The sequence below is a fragment of the Gracilinanus agilis genome, chromosome 6, assembly GCF_016433145.1.
Source record: "Gracilinanus agilis isolate LMUSP501 chromosome 6, AgileGrace, whole genome shotgun sequence".
Classification (NCBI taxonomy): Eukaryota; Metazoa; Chordata; class Mammalia; order Didelphimorphia; family Didelphidae; genus Gracilinanus; species Gracilinanus agilis.
The window spans coordinates 44,961,044-44,985,925 of NC_058135.1; the positions used below are offsets into that span (position 1 = coordinate 44,961,044).

General features: G+C 37.9%; 3 protein-coding genes across 5 annotated transcripts in view; 2 read left to right on the forward strand and 1 right to left on the reverse strand.

Annotated features, from left to right (window-relative positions):
- LOC123252229 (alcohol dehydrogenase S chain-like) overlaps positions 1–24,882 on the reverse strand; it is a 262,791-nt gene that overhangs the window by 52,460 nt on the left and 185,449 nt on the right. The gene's annotated exons all lie outside the window — the stretch shown is intronic.
- Positions 8,571–20,804, forward strand: LOC123251704 (alcohol dehydrogenase S chain-like). The gene is given in 8 exon segments (XM_044681013.1): positions 8,571–8,714; positions 9,141–9,279; positions 11,796–11,883; positions 11,988–12,207; positions 12,399–12,659; positions 13,663–13,798; positions 20,236–20,374; positions 20,744–20,804. Coding segments are annotated over 8 exon segments (1,188 nt in total).
- LOC123251824 (R3H domain-containing protein 1-like) lies at positions 14,503–18,023 on the forward strand. 3 transcript variants are annotated; one of them, XM_044681138.1, is made up of 2 exons: positions 14,503–14,750; positions 14,962–18,023. In XM_044681138.1, exons 1-2 carry the CDS (start codon positions 14,616–14,618, stop codon positions 17,929–17,931), a joined length of 3,105 nt encoding a protein of 1,034 aa, XP_044537073.1. In that variant the 5' UTR covers positions 14,503–14,615; the 3' UTR covers positions 17,932–18,023. The 3 variants fall into 3 exon arrangements, with proteins under 3 accessions (XP_044537073.1, XP_044537074.1, XP_044537072.1); XM_044681139.1 differs by having other exon boundaries at positions 14,747–15,874; positions 16,130–18,023; XM_044681137.1 differs by having other exon boundaries at positions 14,747–18,023.

The following is a 24,882-nucleotide window of genomic DNA, read 5'->3' on the forward strand; positions in this document are numbered from 1 at the left end:
TCATTTCTCTTTCTCACTTCCCTATACCCCTCCTAATCTTGAAGTTAGAAATTCTCTACCATGCCCCTCTTCTCCTCTTTTCTAATTTCTTAATCCCTCCTCTATCATTCCTTTCATACCTTTCTCATTTCCTTGTCTCTTGATTTTCTTCCTCCTTTAATGAGTATACTATTACGCAATAACTGTAATAAAATGTTCTGTTCCTAGGGACTATAAGTATGAGGAATGGTTTGCTCCCAGCAAGACAGTCAGATTTTACTTTTGATCTGTTTTAAGGTAGGAAGATGGAGCAAGGAAAATGTTCTATGGAAACTGCTGGCAAGGTAAGTAGACAGTTTATTTCTAGAAGTATATTTCCACACTGGTTTTATAGAAGTGGAAGAGAAGTATGTTACCTAAATAAAGAACTTTATTATGTGAAAACATGTTATTTTACTTACATATACAATTATGACTTATTTATACATTGATGTATTCCTGATAATTTTTGTAAGTCAAATTATTATGAAATATTATTTTATTTGCAGTAAAAGTTTTTGTTATTTAGAAGAACCCATCATTAAATTATCTTGTAAAATGAATAATGTTTTTAAAACTAATAATCTCTCTTTTGCATTATCATGAGATACTACTTAGAAGGTAAGAAAAACCTGAATTCAAGCCATTTCATAAGTACTAATGTGTATCCACAGATGAATCACTTAATGTGGCAGGGTAGCAGGAGTGTTTGATTGAGAATCAGAGGACCCTGGTGTCAAATTCTGGCTATGTCATAAACTGTCTTTGTCTTTAAGCCTCACTTTCCTCATTTTTAAAATGAGGGGATTGGATAGAGTGCCAAGCCTGGGTTTAAATTTGACTCAGACACTTCCTAACTGTGTTACCTTAGGCAACTCACTTAATCTCAGTTTGCCTAGTCCTTACCATCCTTCTGCCTTAGAAATGATACTTAGTATTGATTCTAAGAAAGAAGGTAAGAGTTTTTTTTAATTAAGTTAAAAATAAAAATAAAATGTAAGGATTGGATTAGATGACTTCTAAAGGTCTTTTCAAGCTCTAAGTCAGTACTATGCCTTTAGTTCTACACGGGAAGTTGCCTACAAGCATAAAATCATAGATCCATCCATTCTCACCAAACTTTCCCAGAAATTATTATTCAGGGAGTCAATAAGAAATTTATTAGGCATAAGTAAGTTTGATAATAAATTCAGCAATTACCCTTACTGTTATAAAACAAGACACCAAGGAAAGAAAGGATCACAAATGCTCCTACTCCCTGGATAAAAGAAAAGGAAATAAAATTCTGAGTACTTTTTAGGAGATTCCTTTTCCCAACTGAAAGATTTCATATTTTATATATAAATATATATATGAACTGAAAGATTTCATATATATATATATATATGAAAGTTTGACAGTAATGAATTCCTACCTTCTGATTTGGGGAATGAGTAAGAACCAGTGATTTTCCTTCCTGGGCTTGCAGGTCTAAGTTCTACTCCCTTGAACACTTAACTAATGAAAGAAATAATTCAAATTCCTATAAGCATCTTGCAGTTGACAAAGACATTTCTACACACACTATTTATTTAAGACTCTCAAAAATCTTGTTGTCAGGCAAGGCACTGCGATTGGTTTTCCCATTTCACAAAAAAAAAAAAAAACCGAGCCTTAGAGAAATAAGTGACTTGTTCAAAGTAAAACCTAATTTACAAATGGCAGAGCCTGGGTGGAGGGGAGAGAGAATTCAGATCTTCTGTTTCTAAATCCAGTACTCTTTCCAGTGCACAAAAATTGTATAAATGTATGAAGAACATGCCTGAAAAACCATAAACTTAAACAAAATTCATCCAGCTGCAAGTGTGGAAGAGTATATATCTTCTAACTGAAGATATTCAAATGTATCTTCACTACTTTCATAATATAAGATGCATTCAATAGCACAATGGATAGAGTGCTTACCTGGAGTCAGGAAGAGCTGTATTCAAATTGTGTTAACCTTTGTCTGCCTCAGTTTCCTAGTCTGTAAATGAGGACAATAACAGCACCTGCCTCCCAGGATTGTGGTGAGGATCAAATGAAATTATGTTTTAAAGCACTTAGCACAGTACTTGGCATAAAGTGGGCACTTAACAACTAATTGTTTCTTTCCTTCAGATCATTATTTTTAAATTCATCCAAAATGCATGGGTTATATGGATAGGTATATGATTTTGACAGAAAACTCTTGCCCTGTAAGAAATGACAAGCAGAATCCTTTCAGAAAAACCTAGACAGACTTCCATGAACTAAGGAAAAGTGAAATGAGCAGAACCAACTATTCTAGTACAATGTGGAATAGTAGTGATGATAATGGGTATCCTTGCTTCACCCCTGATCTTATTGGTCTCCATTACAGATAATGATTGCTGATGGTTTTAGATCAATTTTTTTTTCATTTTAAGGAAAACTCCATTTATTCCAGTGTTTTCTAATGTTTTTTTAAAAAATAGATACTATATTTTGTCAAAAAGTTTTCTTCATCTATTGAGATAATCCTATGGTTTCTATTTGTTTTTTATTAAAATGGTCAAATATGATGATAGTTTTTACTATTGAACCATCTTTATATTCCTGGTATAATACATAGCTGATCATATTGTATGATCCTTGTGATATATTTCTGTAATCTCCTTGCTATTATTTTACTTAATACCTTTTCATAAATATTCATTAGGAAGATTAAGCTATGGTTTTCTTTCTCTGTTTTTTTTTCTCTTGATGATTTACGTATTAGTACCATATTTGTGCCATAAAAGAAGTTTGGTAGGATTCCTTCTTCACCTATTTTTCCAAATACTTTACATGGTATTAGTGTCAAATGTTTTTTAAAGTACCATAGAATTCACTTATTGATCAATCTGGACTTGGAGAATTTTTCTTACAGAATTCATTGATGGTTTGTTCCATTCTTTTTTCTGAGATGGTTTAATTTGGGCAATTTATATTTCTTTAAATATTCATCTATTTCACATAGATTGTCAGATTCATTAGTATATAATTAGGCAAAATAATTTTTAATAAATACTTTAATTTATTCTACATTGGTTGTGAATTCATGTTTGGTACTGGATATTTTTTAATCAAATTAAACAATGGTGTATTTATTTTATTGATTTTTTTTCATAAAACAAGCTCTGTGTCTTATTTATTATCAGTTCAATGGTTTTGTTGCTTTCAATTTTATTTTTTTATTTTGGTCTCTTTCAGGAGGTGAACAGGGATTCTTTCAATTTCTATATTCCTCTTTTGTTCAAGGATATTGGAGCAGTTTTCACTGATGATTTCTTTAAACATTGTGTCCAGGTTCTTTTTTATTGTGACTTTCAGGTATTTTGATGATTATTAAATTATCTCACATTGATTTATTTTCCAGACCAGTTGTTTTTCCAGTGAAATGTTTCAGATTTTCTTCTATTTTTAATCCTTTTTCTTGATTTTGTTATGTCTTGCTGTCTTGTAGAGTCATCAGTTTTTATTTTCTCAATTCTAATTTTTAAAGAGTTATTTTCTTCCTTGATCTTTTGTGTTTCTTATTCCATTTGGCCCATTCTAGTCTTTAAAACATTGTTTTCCTTAGTATATTGTTGAGTCTTCTCTATCTAGCCCACTCTAGTTTTTAGGAAGTTGTTTTCTTCAATGAAATTTTTCCAAGCTATTGACTTTTTCTATCAATTCTTATTTTATTTTATTTTTTAAAGTTCTCTTCAAGTTCTTCCCTGGGTTCTTTTGGGACCTCACATTTTTTCACACTTGCCTTTGAAGCTTCACATGCTTCAATGTTGGCATGAACTAACTGGGCTACTACCCTCTCTTATCAACCCAGTGAAACAGGTCCCTCCTGCTTCCCTTAATTTTAAGGTATTTTTGTTGTTGTTGTTAAAGGTTTGGAAATGTGTTTGGGTGAGCTCATATTTTCTTTACTCCATGATCTTAGTTCCTGGAAGTTGTCTCCTGTAATCTTAAAAATCCCTCACTCAATCCTATTAATCCCAGTAGGTACTGTCCTAGATCTTTACTCCATATGATCACTAAATTCCTTAGAAAAAATATAGAGATAGATGACTTTGGGGCATAGTCACAGCATCTTAGATGTAGGGTTAGAAAGGACCATAGAGGGCATGTAGTCCAACCTCCTTCTTTTGGAGATGAGTAAACTGGAGTCCCAAGGAAGAAAATGGCTAGAAAGATAGTAAGTCACAGGGCTGGATTTGAATCTTACTCCTCTAACTCTTAAATCCAATGTTCTATCCACACTCCTAGCCCTGGAAGTCAGGGCACTTGTGTTCAACAACTCCTAGCTAGTTGTGTGACCTTGGATAAGTCAATTTTACTTCTCTTGGTTTCCTTACCTGCAAAATAAAGAGAAGGAATGTGATGCTTTCAAAGGTCCCTTCTTGCTCAAATTACCTATGGTTTCATTTATTCTCCATGACTCTATTACTCAACCCACTTCACTTAGGAGTTGTTTTTTTTAAAACCTTTACCTTCTGTCTTAGAATCAATATTGTGTATTGGTTCTAAGGCAAAAGAGTGGTAAGGGCTAGGCAATGGGGATTAAGTGACTTGCCCAGGGTTACACAGCTAGGAAGTGTCTGAGGTCTGATTTGAACCCAAGACCTCCTGTCTCTAGGCCTGGTTCTCAATCCACTGAGCTACCCAGTTGCTCCCCAATATACTTATTTTAAAAGATTAATGTAAGATTATACTTCTCTAGAAAAATGTTAATATAATATTGTACATCTATGGTTCTATGAGTAAATTGATTAGCTCATCTTTCTGACCGTATGTTATAGTTAGCTATAACCAGTTATTTAATCAACTAATACCTGGGACCATTTCTTACTATTAAATCAACAACTACAAGTTAGCAATTCTACATAGGAGTTAATAATAAATCTTAGTTAACAATCAACTATATCACAGAACTAGTGTCTCATTCTTTCATTAGAGATAGCTAGTGCCTGTTATATTAAAGGAGGTCACTAACTCTATTTGATGTATATGAAGTTGGAGTACAGAGATGATAAGATGGTACTTTTCCTTTATAACAGTTGCCCAGGCAGGATCCTTCAGGTCAAAGTGGTTTATCCCTTCAGGACCCACCTGGGGTTAATTGGTATTAATTATTGGGCTCTTCAGCTGGAATAACATTGATAATCTGACTGTGTTGGCTCCCTTCCCAAATAAGCTTTGGAAACCAATTCAGGAAGGTACTTTAAACTTTGTATATATTCGATAAGAAGGATAATGGTAAAGGATTGAGGTATTAGGAGACCCTACTTTAAATTGCTACTAATGAATCTCTAACTGCAGGCAAATGAAGGAATCAAGATGACAGCTTCTCTCTCTGGTTCAGCCTGGCCAGGGCTAAACCAGAGCAGGTAAACTGCTGTGAAATCTTCAGCTTCTTCTTCTGTAGATCTTAAGCCTTAACAGTTGAGATATATCCACCCTTTCCACTCTCTTCTTCTTCTCCTGCCCACTTCCCAGATCCCTCCCGGGTCCTGGGGAAGCCTAGATAACTAAGGTGATGAAACTCCTAATATCTAGGGCAGTAGAACAGAGATGGTGGTCAAGAACAGATTGATAACGGTACAGGAAACACAGGAGGAGCTTGCAGGGTAGAGTTTGCAAGTCTCTATCTCCAAAGACCAGGATCTACACACTGATCTCTAGCCTCATGACAAGAAAAAGACCCCAGAACCTCTCTCCGGGTTCTCAACTGCTCTCTCTCCTGAATCCCGCATGCCTCTCTGGGAACATTCTATCCAACTGACTTATCTGTCAATCAAAAGTGAACTTCAAGCTCCCAGAGCTTGAATATATATATATATATATAACATACCAAATGGCCATCTTAAGACTAAGTGAAGGAAACCCATGACCTACATGGCATAGTTTTCTCCTAATTTACTTTTTTCATTCCTGAACAAAATATCTACTAACCTGCCCATTGAAAGCATCAACCATGACTTATGCCTTAACTTAGTGTGACCTCTATTATCAGAAATCCAAAAAATCCTTTATTAGAAGTTTCCTAAAAAATCTGGGTATGAATTATTAGTACTGGTTGCTCCTGGCTATGTATCTTTGCCTCTCCAAATGTGCCCATTCTCCCTACACATATTCTATGCATTCAGAGGAGAGTGTACTACAGATTTATAATGGAAATGTTTTATTACTAACTTCCTTAATAGGCTATTTCATCAAATGCCTTTGCTTTAAACCAATTGTATTTTCTGACCAACTATAAAAGGCAAGCATATTGGTGGGGGCCCATAAACTGTGGTGATAGTTGTTGTTTTTGTTTAATAATGTCCAACTCTTTGTAACCTCATGGACCTCAGCATACCAGGCCCTTCTATCCTCCACTATCTTCCTAAGTCTGTCTAAACTTATGTGTTTTTGCTTCCGTGACACTATCTATCCATCGTATCCCATTTTCTCCTTCTTCTTTTGCCTTCAATCTTTCCCATCATCTGGGTCTTTTCCAATGACTCTTGCCTTCTGTAACAATAAAAATGTCAGTCATGAATATCTGATAGAAGGGAGATAGAGAAAGTCTATGTGGTGAGTCTCTCTTCCAGCTCTCCCCTGGGGCCAAATATACACTGGGAGATTTAAGGAGGTATCACCCTGAAACTGGGTGACCTGGATGATTGTGCCACCCCTCAGGAGTTGGGGGTGAGGCTACCCTATAAAGGATGTATATGGTACCCCAATCTGATCCTGAATAAGGATGGTGTTCACACAAACCTCCCCCCAATCAGTTAAATTTGCAGCAGGGGGCCCGGCTTCAAGATGGAGGTAGCTGGACCAAGCTGTGGTTCCCCGTCTCCCTCATTGTCTCTCAGGCACTCTGGAATGCTATCTGACTGTTGAATGGCTTTTGATTATTCACAAATCAGGGATTGGGGAAAGGGGTGAAGGACAGAGGGATTTTGGGGTGCCCTCTTTGCTATTCCTATGGGATCTGTCTCCCTTTCTCCTTCTATTTCTATTTTTCTGTTTCTATCCTTTTCTATAATGTAAGTTTTGACTGAAAGGGGTCTCTCAGGAAGGTTGGGAATGGGTGAAGAAGTGTAAGAGATTGCTCTCAAAATGGAGTCCAAACTTAGCTAACTCAATGGCTGAAGTCTTGATGGGTGAGGTGCAATGGAATGGCTTTGATCAGGGAATCAGGGTTTTCATTTCCAAAAGAAAGATCCTCAGGAAGCCCTCTGGACTGGATCTGAGCTGGATGTCCTCCTCCTCTCTCCTCCCAGTCCTCTGCCCGAAGACTTCTCCTCCTCTTCTCCTCCAGAGTAAATTTCCAGAATTCTGTCTGGTCTCAAGTGTCAGCAATTGTCAGCAATTAACTTCTCTGGCTCCTTTGGTCCCATCCCCAACATAAAATATTGAAATAACTACCATCACAACACAACCAATGAATTATTATATAGAGAATTTTAATCCAGCCAGCCATCTTTTTTTCCAAACACTACGGAGGAGAGGTAATATCAAGTAGCAAAAAGACAGCAGGTTGTGCATGGAGTCTAGAGAGCCCTGCATTGAAATGTTGTACCAACCATTGATTAGCTGTGGCACCATGGGCAAGCAACCTCTCAGAGCCTTGTCTTGTTTACCTGTAAAAACAAGGAGGGTAATATTTACTAAAAGGATCATAGGGGCTCAGTGAATAGAAAGTCAGGGCTGGAGGCAAGAGGTCCTCAGTTCAAATTTGATCTTGGGCACTTCCTAGCTATTTTGTTATGAGCAGCAAGGGGGCCAGGCAAGTGCTAATGGTGGAACTTAAATAGGGAGAGAAAGAGAGACCCTAACCACAGCTATATGTGTGTATAAATTTGTATCCACACCAGCTGGGTTAAGTCTCCTTTAAGAGCCCAAGAATCTCTGCTAAAGCTTCAAAGCCTTAAGAACCAATCCGGCCAGGCAGTTGGTAAATGTTTCCAGGAAGTAGAATGTGACTTTCTGAAACCTTATGTTGAAGATGGATCACACTGGTTAGGAAAGGAAAAAGCCAGCTAATGATGTTAACCAGATCTGGCTGCTTGAGTCTAGATGTTATTAAGGTAAGTAAATGGGTTCAAAGATTGTTTAGGCTTTAGGGTCAAACAGGGTTTATTGGTAATCAAACTGAGGGTAGGTAAGAAGGAGTAGGAAAGGTGGGTGAAGGGTACCCTAAAGATCTTGCCTAAATATTTGATACTAAATAAATCTTGAAACATGAGTTTTTCTTAAGTGCAGAGTATGAGAAAGCCATTAGGGCACTCCACAACTCTGTTGCTGTTTATAGCTGAGCCCAAAGGCTATCAGGCCCCTGGGTCAGATGCTGTTGTTTTCTTGAAAGTTGCTGTCAACACTAGCTTGAATAGAAGGTTGTTGGCTTTGCCAATGAGGTATTGAATTTGGCTAGCAATGGAGGTTGTCCCTGCCTGCCTGCCCATCCAAATCTCCCAAACCACCCAGGAGCCCAGAACCCCCACCTCCTCCCTCACCCTTGAGATGAGAGAAAGGAGTGAGTCCCCATGGATTTGTGGACCCCCTTTTTTATCCTGTCCTTAACTGTCACCCTGGCATATGCCCTGGGTACTCTGCCAGGTTCTATGTTCCAAAGTGGCAAACTGCTAACTTGCACCTACAGAAATGGCTGCCCATTTCTGCCTATCACAGTTTGATCCTAGGCAAGTGCCTTAATATCAATTGCCTGGCTCTTGCTTTTCTGCCATAGAACCAGTATTGGTGCTAACCTAGAAAGACAAAGTTTTTTTTTTATAATTAGAAAAACTAAAGACATCATGGTATTCTTGTGATATAAGTGCTTAGCCAACATTAAGGCATTCTTGAAATGTGTGTTGCTATCATATCTTTTGCCCTCTCCAAATGCAAAAACCTATGAACTCACTTAGGAGTCTTCAGTTTAACAAACACAAATGTATTGATATTCATAAAATAAGAAAGTGTTATATTTGAGAAACTTTGAACAGTGATAGTATTTTAAAATACTTGTTATAAAGATATATATTATACTAGATTTTAGTAAACATTATATGAAGAAATTATTCTACTATATTTGATGTCATTTAATTTTCATGTAGGTTACATCTTCAGAGATCTGTGGTTCAGATAATCATGTACTAGAAGGAGACTTCAAATTACCTTTACCTGTAATTTTGGGACATGAAGGAGCTGGGATAGTGGAAAGCATTGGAGAATGTGTGAACAGTGTGAAACCAGGTGGGGATGGAATTAAAAGCAGTATCTGATGTTAGAAGCTTCTTTCCACTCCTCTACAAAAATTATTGTCTTCTCTACAAAAGGAAAGGAAAATTTGAAGTAAATTAACATATGTATAAGTAGATTATAATAATGTAAGTAAATAATAGAGGAAGCTGAAGCAAAGGATTTAAAATAGACCTAGGATTTGAACCATAGAGTAGAGGGGTAGCACCTACATCATAATAGCCTCTGCAATTCTCCCTTCTGGAGGTCTTGGTAAGTCAGAGAACCCTCAGAAAATATGTAAGGACAACTAGATGGTGAGTGGACAGAGTTCTAAACCTGGAATCAGGAAACCTGTGTTCGAAACTACTTTCAGACTCTAGCTGTATGACTGAGCTAGTCATTTAACCATTTCTTACCTCAATTTTCTCATTTGTAAAATTTGGAATAATAATTGACCTATCTCACAGGTTTAATTGTGAAGATTAAATCAGATAATATTCATAAAGCACTTAGCAAAGTGTCTGGCATATCAGAGGTGCTTAATATATGCTTGTTCATTTCCCTAACCCCTTTCCATATGTCCCATGTGGATGAATCCCTTGAGATTTACCTAATATTGAAAAGTTGAAAGAAAAGTCAAATGCATTCAACTGAAGCAGGAGAGAAGTAGAATTTCATAGCAGAACTGGGATTTCCTAGGAGTGAAACTCAGGCAAGTAGGACATGTAATGGTTAGAAGATTCCCCCTGAAAACAGAAAGACTCATCTTTCTGAATTCAAAGCTGACCACGCAGATCCTTACTCGCTGTTTTACCTTGAGCAAGTCACTTAAACTTGTTTGCCTCAGTTTCCTCATCTTCAAAACGAGCTGGAGAAGGAAATTTTAAACCACTCCAATATCTTTACCATGAAAACCACCAATAGGGTCATGAAGAGTAAGACATGACTGAATAACAACAAAAATGAGTGAAATTGTGCTTAGTGCCACTCCGTGCAGCTAACAAAAATGAGTGAAACCATGCTTAGTGCCACTCTGTGCAGCTAACTCCTGGTGACCTCCAAGCACCAGGAAAAAGAAAAAGGAAAGTTTTCTAGGAAAAGGAAAAGTTCTTCAGAAAAGGAGAGTTTTCTAGGTCCTCCCTGCTCCAACTCAGATGGCATTCTGGGATATCTACCTAGCTTTCTGTGCCTAATTTTGATTTTCAGACTAACTAGCCATTAACTCTCAACTCCACCTCTTTGTGCTTGTGGGTCAATGTTTTTACATTAGTCTTTTAGCTGGTTATACCCTCATCAAAATTCATGACTCAGTCTCCATCCCATTGACTTCTCCCCTTGTCCATACATACTGCCATCCTTTAGTCCCATAGCAAAGTGTGGAAGGTTAATACCACCTCCCAACAGGGAGCAGAGAAGGCTTTCTTTTGGGCTTTGCATTCATAATCCACTGATATAAAGCCAGAACACAGAATGCTCAATTGGGCCTTTCTCTAGAAGGCAGCACCAGGCACATACCAAGCCCACCAGCTTTAAGCATGATTTTCCCCCTTAGATATTATCCTCCCCAAGAGGAGATAAGGTACAGTATTCAGAAAGAGATGCTGGTCAGAAGCATCAAATGCTGCGGACAGGTCAAAAAATATGAGGATTAAGAAAAGGCCATTAGATTTGGCAAGTGAGAAGAGGACAGGTTCATTGAGTGATGAGTTTAGAAGCCAAATCACAAGGGTTTAAAAAGTGAGTAATAGGGAGAGGAAGTAGAGACCAAGGAATATAAATGTAAAGTTTTTGAGTTTCTTTATGAAAAGGAGAATGGGGGGAAAAAGAATATTGTGAGGAGATGTTAGTATCAAGTATAGGCAAAAATGGGGGAGATCTGATCATGGTGAGCCCATATGGACTAACCAGTTGATGAGGAAAGACTAAAGATTAGGCAATTAGTGAACTAAGTACAGAATAAAATGAAGGGTATGTGTAGAGGGGTTACAAGAAGATCACCTCATTTTAAATTTTTTAAATTTCTTTTTTATTCTAAATGTAACATTATCAATCAATGCAAATATTTTTATATAAACCCAAGAATAAAAAACAAGCTCATATAGGATACTAAATGTCTATTATCTATAATTTTTTAAAAAAATATGTTATACACGAGCAGGAAAAACGGGAGCTCAAAACCATTAGCCTCTAACTCCCAAAAAAATTTCCCCAGGAAATGTAGGACATAATTATATTGTTGTCATTCTTGAGTAAGTGGTAGCTTTGTAAAGTTTTCAAATGCCAGGGAATTGGTGTCCATAAAGCCAACAGCTTCTCTTATGCTCATGTAGTCATTTGCATGGTTCAGGCCAAGAGGAAAATTGTTTCTTCCTAGCCAAGAGCATTAGTATAGTTAATGCCAGTTACGTGACAAGCTTCCATTCTAATTAGGAAGGTATTTTTATGAAATTCAATGTACACAACTGCTGAATTGTCTCCACATTTTATTTTGATGCTCTTCAGTTTTGCTCTCTGTTTTCCTCCCTGAGGAGATAAGGTCCTAATAGTTTTTCTACCCCAGCGTCGAAAATGTGACTCGTGCTTGCATGCCAAGGGCAACTGTTGCTTGAAGGAAGAGTAAGTGATCCTCCTATCACTACTTCTGTTTCCATTTTTACCCAGAACTGCTAGATCTCATTTCTCTTTTTCTGAGATTCTCTGTGTCTGTCCTCATGGTCTAGTGTCATGCCTTGAGTTGGATTGATGCTTGATGGTACCAGCAGATTTACATGCAGAGGAAGAAAATTGTACAACTTTTGTAGAACAAGCACATTCACTGAATACACTGTGGTGCATGAGATTTCCGGAGTAAATATTGATGAGGCTACACCTCTGGAGAAAGTCTGTTTATTAGCCTGTGGATTCACCACAGGTTATGGATCTGCTGTGAAGAAAGCACAGGTGAGCACGTGTTGATGGCCAATTGGGTAAATAAGGCTTGCCCTGATCAATGACAAATCATGATTGAACCAACCAAAATTATCAAATAAGTAGCTTGGCCAGACTGAGTGTGAAGAAAATATCTTCTGTTGAGATGATGCAGGCGTATTCAGCATTTAAGTCTCACTAGGAATTTGTGCTCCTTTGTGCAGGTTACCCCTGGTTCCACCTGGGTTGTCTTTGGGCTCGGAGGTGTTGGCTCTTCAGTTGTCCTGGGGTGCAAAACAGCTGGGGCTGCCAGGATCATTGGTGTTGACATCAATGAAGAGAAACTTGCCAGAGCAAAAGCTATCGGAGTTACTGATTGCCTGAATCCTCAAAATTTCAAGAAGCCCATCCCACAGGTGGTGGTGGAAATGACTGCATTTGGTGCTGACTTTAGCTTTGAAGCTATTGGGACTATCGATACCATGGTATGTTCTCTATGGGCACAAAGGGAAGGTGTCTTAGGGCAGCAGGGAGATGCCTATTAAACTAACTTGACTTTTACCAAAAAGGACTTAAAGAAAAAAGAGAGCTAAACATCCATGAGAAGTTACCTTACCTTCAAGGTTCTGTGTAATGGAATATATTTAAATCAATATAACCACCCATTGTACCCATATGATATAGTGTTAGAGTACATAAAGAATAAATATAGAGAGGAATAATCCCAGACAAGCTCCTACATTTAGAAAGGGCTGTCTCCTACATATGGGAAGTAAATGTCATTGTGTGGCTCAAAGGGAGACAGAAAAGCTATCTGTAGCCTTTTTTTCTCCTCCACAAAGCAGAGGTGTAATTTTTTTTCATATTCTTTCATGAGCTTTCTTTCTCTATATCTGTCTCTTTCACTTTCTATTTCTCTCTGCTTCTTTCTATATCTCTGCTTGTCTCTCACTCTCTTCCTGATACTTCCTCATTTCAAGTACAAGAAATGCAATAAAAGAAAGAAGGAAGGAATACCAGAGGGATAAGAATATAAATAGAAAGACAATGAGACAAAGAAGGAAACAGAACAGTCAAATGGAGTAGGAAATAGAGAGAACAAAAAGTAAAAGAAGAAAAATTATAGAGGGAATAGACAAGAAAAACAAAGACTACATCATATACCTCAATGAAGACATTCTCTAATTTTATAAAGATATATTTTCTTCTAAATAATTGAAATGAAGGATAGATCACAAGAGAATGGTTGGGAGGTGCAGGGGATGACCCAAGGCAAACTTCACCTCCTTTGATACATTATTCTGATCAAGAAAATGGGAGTTTGAGATCCAATCCAACTCATATGCCTGAAATGAATATGACTTTTGCTTAGATGATAATTTTTTAAGTTAACAATTTTTTTTTATTTTCATGGTACAAGTTTCACAGTAGAACTCTATGCAACTCAGCAATGTGACCGAAGAACTCATGATTGTGTTGTGACCTTAGGTTGCTGCTCTGGAATCCTGCAACCCAAGCTATGGTGTCTGTGTAATTATTGGAGTAGCACCTGAAAAATCCCAGCTTGCCTTTGACCCAATGCAACTACTGTCTGGCCAGACTCTGAAAGGGTGCTTGCTAGGAGGTAGGAAGAAAACTTGAAAAAAACAGGAGTTTTAACTCCATTAGATTCCTTTGAATTTTCCAGAAACTTGGACAATATACATATCCCTCATTCCTATCATGTTGAGATGACAGCTGGCATTTATAGAATAAGAGAGAGGAATTAATTCAATCAATAGATTAGTCAACCAGTTAGCATCTATTAAGCACCATCTTTGTACCAGCAATGTTCTAGACACTGGTAGAGAGAAAGCAAGGAAAGAGAAAACTAAAAGGTTGTTTTTTTTTAATCTTCCCTTTTCTAAAGGTGGGGGTATGCTCAAGCCTGCTAACAAAAACTGAATTTTAATTTTAATTTTTAATTACATCTCTAAAATTGGCAAATGCTACAAATCAAGATTTGATTTATTGTTTCGTTTCTTTCTTGGCTTAAAAAAAGGAAATATTAAGTACACAGATTATTAAACCTAAAGTTATATCCGCCGTACATTTTTTGGAGAGCCCATTATTAAAAACTGATGAGTACATCCCTGACTAAAAGGTTTCTTAAAGCTGGAGCAGAGAGCAGAAAGGAATACCAGATTTATAAATACTGATTACAATTAAAAGCAAGTTAGGCGGTAGCCGCTGGAGCCGGTGTCTGGGGCTGGTGATGGGGTTAATTCTCTCCCGTGTGACTCCCAGTCGCGCCCACCCAACCCCGCTGTCTCCCTGCTGCACCGCGCTCCGACCGCCTCCTCCTCCTCCTCCTCCTCAGTAACTCGGGCAACTAAAAGTGATGATATATATGATCCAAGACAGTCCAATTCAGTCCAGGACTCTACACTGTTGACAAGGACATGGGACTCCTCCTACAAGATTCCAGATGGTTCAATACAACTGACATCCTGGCTGACAACTGTGAAAAGGAACCTTGGATTATTTTCTTTTATTTTTGTGGAAGACCACAATCCCAAATCTATAGCACACATCAGGCTTCAAGATTCCTGTAGGATTCTAAAATAACCTTCTCTAATGAGGATGTCTGATACTATTATTGTAAAAGATGGAACTGTTACAGTGAAGGGTTTGGAAGCAGAAATGAAAGATGCAACCAGAATTGAAAATCTCATCAAATCAGAAAACTATGAGAAGATCTCAGCAGACAAGAATGAACGTTGCATTGACAGCAAAATTGATTTACAGGAGAAAATCCAGATCCAGTTAACACAATCATTTGAAAAAGATGAGAAACCCTCCAAAGATGAAGCAGAAAAAGAAAAAGGGGATAAATTGCCCAGAAAAATGTTATCAAGAGATTCCAGTCAAGAATACACAGATTCAACTGGCATAGATCTACATGAATTTTTAGTAAATACATTAAAAAACAATCCCAGGGACAGAATGATACTGCTGAAATTAGAACAGGAAATTTTAGATTTCATTGGTAATAATGAATCTCCAAGAAAAAAATTCCCCCCAATGACATCTTACCATAGGATGCTATTACATAGAGTAGCTGCTTATTTTGGATTAGACCACAATGTTGATCAGAGTGGGAAGTCAGTCATAGTGAACAAAACTAGCAATACAAGAATACCAGATCAGAAATTTAATGATCATATCAAGGATGATAAAAGTGAAGACTTTCAGAAGCGTTATATCCTTAAAAGAGATAACTCTAGTCTAGACAAAGATGATAATCAGATGAGAATACGATTAAAAGATGACAGAAGAAGCAAATCTATAGAAGAGCGAGAAGAAGAATATCAAAGAGCTAGAGATCGAATATTTGCCCAAGATTCCCTGTGTTCCCCAGAGACCTATCTTATTGACAAAAGAATCCAAGAGGAGGAAGCAAATAGTACACAGCAAAGACGCCAAATATTTAGAGTCAACAAGGAAGCATCTGGAAGATCAACCACCAGCCATCAGAGCAGCACTGAGAACGAGCTGAGGTGCTCCGAGCCCCGTCCCTGGAGCAGCACGGACTCTGATAGCTCCCTCCGTAATCTGAAGCCAGCTGTAACCAAAGCGAGCAGCTTCAGTGGAATTTCAGTTCTAACAAGAGGGGATAGCTCTGGGAGCAGCAAAAGCATAGGCAGGCTTTCAAAAACAGGTTCTGAGTCTTCTAATAGTATAGGGTCGTCCACGGGCTCTCTTTCTCACATCCAGCAGTCTCTTCCAGTTACAGCTCTCAGCCAGCCTTCTCATGGTCCCCCTGTCGTCTACCCAACTGTCAGCACTAGTAATTCTCTTCCCTTTGATGGTGGCCTAAGTGGGCAAGTTGCACCTCCTAGCACTAGCTTCTTTTTGCTTCCTTTGGAAGCAGCAGGCATACCACCTGGCAGTATTCTGATCAACCCACAAACAGGTCAGCCCTTTATAAATCCTGATGGCAGTCCAGTTGTGTATAATCCTCCCATGAACCAACAGCCCATTAGAACCCAAGTGCCTGGACCTCCACAGCAACCTCCTCCTCCCCAACCATCACAGCAACAAGCAGCCAATCACATTTTATCACAGGACAACCTTGGATCCCAGTTTAGCCATATGAGTCTTGTCCGCCAGCCATCTGCTGATGCTTCTGACCCTCATAACACTATGTTCCAGTCTACTGTTGTCCTTCAGCCATCACAGCAATCTGGATATATTATGGCACCAGCCCCTCCACCAGCACCACCCCTCCCACCTAGCCAACAAATCCCTACTGGCTATTCTGCCTCTGGTCATCCTGTAAACCAGCAGATGCTCCAACAACAGGCATATGTACAGCAACCCACGCCTCAGATGCCAGCATGTTACTGTGCTCCAGGGCAGTATCCCTCCAGTCAACATCAGTATCGCCCAGTTGCTTCCGTCCATTATAACACACAGCCAAATCAGGCACTGCCACAGCCTGCTCAGCAGACAGGTTACCAGGTTATGCCCAGCCAGCAACAGCAAAACTACCAAGGGATAGTTGCAGTTCAACCATCCCAAAATCAAAATCTAGTCAGTGGCCAACAAAACAATATTGGAAATCAAATTCAAGGTGTGATTGTCCCCTATCCTTCAGTGCCATCTTATCAGGTTTCACTGCCTCAAGGTTCCCAGGGAATGCCTCAGCAGACTTATCAACAGCCTGTTATAATATCTAATCAATCTAATCAAGGACCTGTGCCCACCACAGGAATGCCAGTATACTATAGTGTCATCCCACCTGGTCAACAAAACAATTTAAGCTCATCTGTAGGTTATTTGCAGCCTTTAGGATCAGATCAGTTACAGTTTTCTCGAACCTCTTCACCGGGCAATTCTCAACAACTTCCAAGCCACCAATGTGCAGCCGTACCACCACCTGCTGGAGGAGTTGTCATGATGCAGTTAAATATACCAAACAGTTCTCATCCTCGAGCCCACTCACCCCCTCAATGGAAACAAAACAAATACTACTGTGATCATCAAAGAGGACAGAAGTCAGTGGAGTTTAGCAATTTAGAAAATGTTGTCCAATTACAGCACAGTCCTCAGCTTGGTAGCCCAGTCACCTCACCAGCCCAGTCACCAGCACCAGCTCAGCTCTCCAACATGAAAAATATCTGTCCCACATTAGCACCTCTTTCCATCGTACCCCAATTTTCTAGACCTTTTGTCCCTGGGCAGGGTGATGCCAGATATCCATTACTGGGCCAACCCCTGCAATATAACCCTCCTTCTATTCTGCATGGACACATTCCAAGCCAACAGGGTCAGCCTGGAAGTAGGCATGGAAACCGAGGAAGGAAACAAGCAAAAAAGGCTGCTTCCACTGACCTTGGCGCAGGAGAAGCAGCTATTGGGAAGGTCTTAGAATTTACAGAACTACCTGATGGGATAACCCGAGTAGAAGCTGAGAAGCTTTTTGGAGAACTCTTTAAAATTGGTGCCAAGATCCGCTGGCTCCGGGATCCCCAGTCTCAGACACCGCTGCGTCACCATTCTCTCTACTGTGGCAGTGGAGATGGCGCGATGAAGACAGAACAATCTAAACCTAGTGACTTGGCCTCCACTTACACCATTCTAGCGACATTCCCCTCCATTTCAGCTGCCCAAAACGCATTGAAGAAACAAATTAACTCAGTGAACAAGTTTAAGCTGAGGACAAGCAAGAAGCACTATGACTTTCATATCCTAGAAAGGGCAAGTTCTCAGTAGCAGATCCACTACTGGACCTTCATCCTTTATGACACCTGTGTTCTGCCGTCCTAGATTAGCTTGATGTTTGGAGCTTCTGTTAACATTATAGAGACTCCTGGGACATTTGGCAATGGCACAATAGCATTCAAAGAAAGGCCAGTGATCCAGTAAAGGGGTGGGGGGGGTGGGGGGAAGAGAGATACACTGTTGACCCCAAATGACCAGAATCCATATCAACCTTATACAGAGTAGCAGCTTTCTCTGAGGGATGCTGTTAAAATGCCGATGACTTTTATGGTTCTTTTGTTTTATATTTCTGAATTCTTGTATCAGATCCAAAGCTCTATTGTACAGCAAATTTTTCTTCACAACCAATAGTCGTATTGGAAGCTATATTTCCTTTTTGCAGCCAGGACACTGTGACCCATCTTGGATGTGGGAGGGATGCAAGAGGTAGACTATCTGAGCCAAAACTACTCATTCTCTTTTTCTCGATGGTTGAATGAAAAGAATCCTTAGCATAGAAGATTCCTCTTCCTCTGAAAATTTCCAAACACACAAGCCATTTTTCAGTAATGATAGAATTTGTTCACAAAGTCCTTTCTTTATTCAATATATTCAGACAATGTGAATGTTAATTGTAAATAAATTATGTTCTTAACTCATTTTAATCAAACCACATAGCAGATTCTCAAAGGGGAATAGGAATCCTCCTTAAAACAGGAAGAAAGTAAAGAAAACATTTCTTTTTTCTTTTTTTTTTTAAGTCAAAAGGTAAAAATGATGAATCTTAAAACATATGTCCCCCAAATAATTGTGCCACTTATTTGCCTTTCCCTCAATATGGATCTTATCTTTGGTCACTGTAAGGAAATGCATTTGTCAAGTGCTAGAAAATTCCTAAATGGTTTAAATTTGTTTTCATTGTTTGCAGCGGATCACTGGACATCAAAGATTCATTGCACTGCAGGACAAGAAACTTTTTTTTTTTTCAATTTCTGTGTAATTTGCAAGGCTGTACAATGTGTGCTGATGCAAGCCTTTTTCAGTTCAGAAGAATAAATGTTTACAAATATAAAAAAAAAAAAAGCAAGTTAAAGGTGGTCAATTTCCTCCAAGGTTGTCATCAGTAAATAAATCAATCCTCAAGGATTTATTAAGTGGCTACTATGCGATACATACTACACTAGGCAATGTGGATACAAAGACAAAAACGGTAGACTCAATTATTAGGGAGTTTACAATCTACTATGGAAAATGATATGTATACACTAAGTCAATATAAACACCTACAAAGTAAATTCAAAGTAATTTCACTGGAGGCATGGATAGATACCAGCAACCGTGGGGAGCAGGAAAGCACTACCAGACAGCACTCTAATTTACCTCTAAAGAAAATTATACATTCTCAGATGTAGAAGTGAAGAGGGAAAATATTTTAGAAATAGGTGAAAGTTCATACAAAGACCAAGAAGGATAGATTTTCTCATAGAAAGGACAAAAAGTCAAGAAGTTTGACCAAATCATAACATTTGTGAAGGGAGAATAATTTTGAAGATTCTGTTCAATAATTCTAAAAAATTCTAAAAATAAATTTTTTTAAACCCTTGTACTTCGGTGTATTGTCTCATAGGTGGAAGGTTGGTAAGGGTGGGCAATGGGGGTCAAGTGACTTGCCCAGGGTCACACAGCTGGGAAGTGGCTGAGGCCGGGTTTGAACCTAGGACCTCCTGTCTCTAGGCCTGACTCTCACTCCACTGAGCTACCCAGCTGCCCCTAAAAATAAATTTTAAACATTATCCACAATAAACAATGAGTGAGAAAGATCTGGGAACAATATGCAAAAATTTCCACCGGTTGCATTCAGTGTTGCTTTAACTCTTGGACTGGCTGATCTTACAAATTGTGTTCTTAATATCATGAATGAGTGATGAATGTCATTGAATGAATATCATTGACTATCAAATGGATATCATTTTCTACCCCCAAAAAAGGTATTCTTGATCCAAATTATGAAGAATTTTAGGTGCTAAACAGCAAAATATAAACATGATCCCTATAAGTAGAGTGAACCACTGAAGCTTCTTGAATGTAACACCATTCAATTTTTGCTATGTCAGTTATGGAGAATATGTTTCTTCTAGGTAATCAAGTAGCTTCTTGTATTGTCTAAAAAAAGATAGAAAGGATACTCTAATCTTACAGTTAATAGATAATTCTGTATACATTTGTAACTTGTACATTTTACCAGAATTTACTTGATTCATTGAGTTAGATTTATTGTTTGAACACTATTGCTGTCTATTTTTTCTTCCTTTGCAGATTTTAAAACCAGAGACCATATTCCTTTATTAATGGATGATTACATGAAAAATAAAATTAATCTGGACCCATTGATAACCTATAGGCTGCCTTTCCTCAAAGTCAATGAAGGGATTGATCTTCTCCGATCAGGAAAAAGGTAAGAATTTTGCTTTCTAATCTTTGTGCCTGACATTTACATGAAAAAAAAAAAACACAGTAAAAATGAGGAGTCCCTTTTCATAAGACCCAAAATGAGCTGGAAACAGATGGAGAGGATGGCCCCAGTGCAGGAATCGGGCAATATGCCATCACTCCCAACTTCACCACTCATTAGCTGTGGGATATAACAGAACCTGCCCTTTAAATTCTCCCTGTATCAGTTTCATAATTTAATATAAAATATCTATTTTATGGTTCAATAATTTTAAAAAATGGTTCAATAAAAATGAAAACTTGTAATTGGTGTTGTAAGTGAGAAAGTATATGTAAACAAGTTTAAACTTGCAATTTAATTATATGTGTGCAGTATTAGAAATGTTTGGGTTCTGAAATTATTACCAGGGTATGTGCAGAGGCAAGAGGTTTGAAAAGTAGAGGGGTGCCAGATTGTGGAGAATATTAAATGGCAGTCTGAGTACCATTAACTTTATTCAAAAGGCAATGGGGAGCCACAAAAGAGTTCTGAGAAGTTCTATAAGTAAAATAGGCCATATTCAGGAGCCTTATTGAAATATGAATTGGATGGAGAATTTAAACTTGATTCCTGCCTGAATTCCCTGGGTTTGTATTCAAAGAAGAGTTTTCATTTTGTCTTTTCTGAAATGTGCTAGGACTTTTTAATCCAACCTGCATGATTGAAGGATAGGTAGGATATTAAAAAGAGGTGAGATACAGGGTAACCCAAGCAGAGCAAATAAAAAAAGGAATGGGTAGAATGTATTAAGGAAATGAAAAGTACTTGGTTGGCGTGTAGGATACCTGAAGGATGGCGGGACAAAATATGATTAGAAGGAAAAGTTAGAGCCAAACTATGAAGGCTTTTAACTATTGAATCAAGCAGAATGGACTTTTATAAGGGAAGTTCCTAAATGTAATAGAATAAAATAATAATTCGTGTTTATCTTTAAAAAAATATTTTGCCTTTTGGAAAGATCTGTTGCCCAAGCTTGAGAACTTTTTTTTTAACTTATGTATTCCCACCTACTAATTATTTTACACAGTGGAATAAAGCATTGAAAGAATAAAGGAATGAAAGCCATCCTGTAGGATATGTAGGTAAACCAAAATCAGTTGACTTCCATATTACTGAGTTGATGACTAATTAAGCCATGTATGTGGCCTCCATATCAATAAATGTTATACCCAGATCTATTGATTTCATCATTATAAAAAATTTCTAGTGTGCCATACATGCACTCACCTTAATTTACAAACTTAGTGGATAACTTGGACCACCGAGAGGTTAGTTATATGGCTTACCTATGATCACACAGCTAAAATGTACCCAAGGCAAGACTTAAAAAGGACCTAAAGTCTTCAAAGATTTTACAAAATAATGAGGCAAAGAACAGGCAAATAACTATCTAATTTCAGAAGGAAGGCACTAGCATTAAGGGGATCCGAGAAAAGCTTCTTTCAGAGGGGAAAATTCTAGCTGGGTATTTTAACCAGAAAGAAGATAGGGAAACCAAGAGACAGTAATGAGAAGGGAAGAGAATGCCAGGGTTAGGTGATAGTGAAAATTCATAGAACTGCAAGATAGAATGTCTTGTGAGAAGAACAGCAAAGAGGCTAATTTTCCTGAACCATAGTCTATGGTGGAAAGAACAAGGTATAAGAAGACTCAATCAGTTTTTTTTTTATTTTTATTTTTTTACTTTTAGTATTTTTTAACATTTATTAATATTTATTTTTTTGAAAAGTTAACATGGTTACATAATTCACGCTCTTACTTTCCCCTTCACCCCTCGACTTCCCCCTGTCCCCAATGGCTGATGTGTATTTCCACTGGTTTCAATAAGTTTTTAAATGCTTTAATGCCATCGGATTTTCTATTTTATTCTAGGGTTAATAGAAAGCCATTAGAGTTTATTGAAAAAGGAGTGGCATGGACAGACCTGAATTTATTAAGATCATTCTGATAGATAAAGGGAGAATGAACTAGAGTGGGAAAAGATTTTTTGATAAAGGCAGACCAACCAACAAGCTATTGCAACAACCCAGGCCTGAGATGATGAGGGTCTATACCAGACTTGTGGAAGAATCAAAGGAGAAAAGGGAAAATAGGCAAGAAATGTTGCAAAGGTAGAATGCATAGGATTTGGAAAGAAATTGGAAGAAGGAGGTTGTTGGATCAAGATGAGTCCAACACAATGCCTAACTCAACGTGTAGTAGTAAATGACAATAGTAATCTAGTATTTGACAAACCCAAACATCTAAGGTTTTGAAAGAAGAATGCACTATTCAATAAAAATGATAGGAAAACCTGAAAAACATTATGGAAGAGACTAGGCATAGTCTTGCCTATATACCAAGACCTCTTGCCATATACCAAGAAAAGTCAGGATGGACACATGACTTAGAAATAAACAAATTAAGGGGACACAAAATAGTTTACTTCTCATATATAGAGAAAAACACAAAATAGATAATTTTGACTATATTTATTTTTTAATTCTGCAAAAAGAAAACATGCAAAGAGGAATAGAAGGGGAAAAATTGGGGGGGGGGTGGATTTTGTACCAAGTAACTCTGGCAAAGTTCTCATTTTTCAAATATATGGGGAATTAGGTCAAATTTAAAATACAAGGCATTCCCCAATTAACAAAGGAAAAGAACATGCAGTTCTCAGACGAAGAAATTAAAACTATCTTTACTTTTCAAAATGCTCCAAATCACTATTAATTACAGAAATGCAAATTAAAACACTCTAAGATATCCCCTAATACCTATCAGCCTAAAGTGACAAAAAAAATAGTAAGATGATACATGCTATAGCAAATATGAGAAAACTGGTACACTAATACACTATTGGTGGAGCTGTGAAGTGATACAGACATTCTGAAGATCAATATGGAACCATGCCCAAAGTGCCATACAACTGTCTATACTCTTTGACCCACCGCTACCACTATTTGATCTTTATTCAAAAGAGATCAAAGATAGGGGGAAATATTTATAGCAGCCCTTTTGGTGGTAGCAAAGAATTGAAATCAAAGGGAAGTCTATCACCTGAGGATTGGACAAAAAATTGTGGCATATGGAATACTATTGCGCCAATAAGAAATGATAAGCAGGACAACAAAAACTGGAAAGACTTAAATGAAGTGATGTAAAGCGAAATGAGCAGAACCAAGAGAATGTTGTACATGTTAACAGCAATAATGTATGATTATCAACTGTGACTGATTTAAAATATTTTTACCAATACAAGGATCCAAGACAACTCCAAGGGACTTATGACAAAAGAAGACTATCCACTTCCATAAAAGGCATCGATGGAGTCTGAATGTAGAGATTGAAGGATAATACTTTTCACTTCCTTTTTTGCATGTTTTTTGTAGAATAAGCAATATGGCTTTCTTTCATAATGTATCAAAAATGGAAATATGCTTTACATGATTTAATTTATATCATCCCTGCCATTTCCGGGAAGGAGGACTAAGAAGGAGGGAGAGAACATGGATCATTAAAAATTGGAACTACATGTAATCTGGGGAAAAAAATGTTTAAAGGATGATGCCAACACATACAAGCCTGGATAACTGGAAAGATGATGATATCATTGACAATGATAGGGAAGTTAGGAAGAAGAGAAAATTGGAAGAAAAGTTCAGTTTTTGCATGTGCTCAAATGTTCAGGAATTCAAATTTAAAGTGTCCAGTAGGTGGTTGGAGGTTCAAGAGTGCAGGTGTGGGGAGAAGATAGAACTGGAGACATAAATCTCTAAATTATTTGCTTGGAAATGATAACTCAAACACATCCTCCTGACTTCAAGACCTGACCTTAATCCACAATGCCATATTGCCTCTTGTGGACTAATTAGAATCTAATCATTTCAAACCTCTGAGATTATATAGTTGAATTGTTTTGTTTTGTTTTTTTTTATAGTGGTGGACAATAGTGGGGGAAGTATTAAATTCAGAAACAGAAGATCCGGGTTCAAATGCTGGATCAAATATTTCCTGGCTATGTGAGGTAGAAAAGTCTCTGTAACGTCTCTGGTTCTTCATTTCGTCATCAGTAAAGTTCTGTCTGCTTCACAGTGTAAAGAAAATGCTTTGAAAACCTTAAGTTAAATGTGAGTTGCTAACATTGTGAGTAAATGATGATGAAACTGGGATCTCTGAGAGACACAAAAGCCATCCCAATGCACATAGGAGAAGCAGGAGACGCCAGATCTACAGCCTCTCGGGCCAGGTCTCTTTCTACTCCCCCACCTCTGGCTTCCTCTGGTCCTCAATGACACTTAATACATCTACACCAAGCCAGTTATCCAGGAAATTGGGACCCTTTGTCACAAGGAGAACTGTGTCGAGAGGATGGAGGCATCATTACCTGAGTTTGGAGAAAAAGCATCATTTGTGCCTCACTGACTGTGATGCAGAGCATCACCATGCAGTAGGAAGGGCATTACATTAGGAGCTCAATGGCAAAGGTAAGC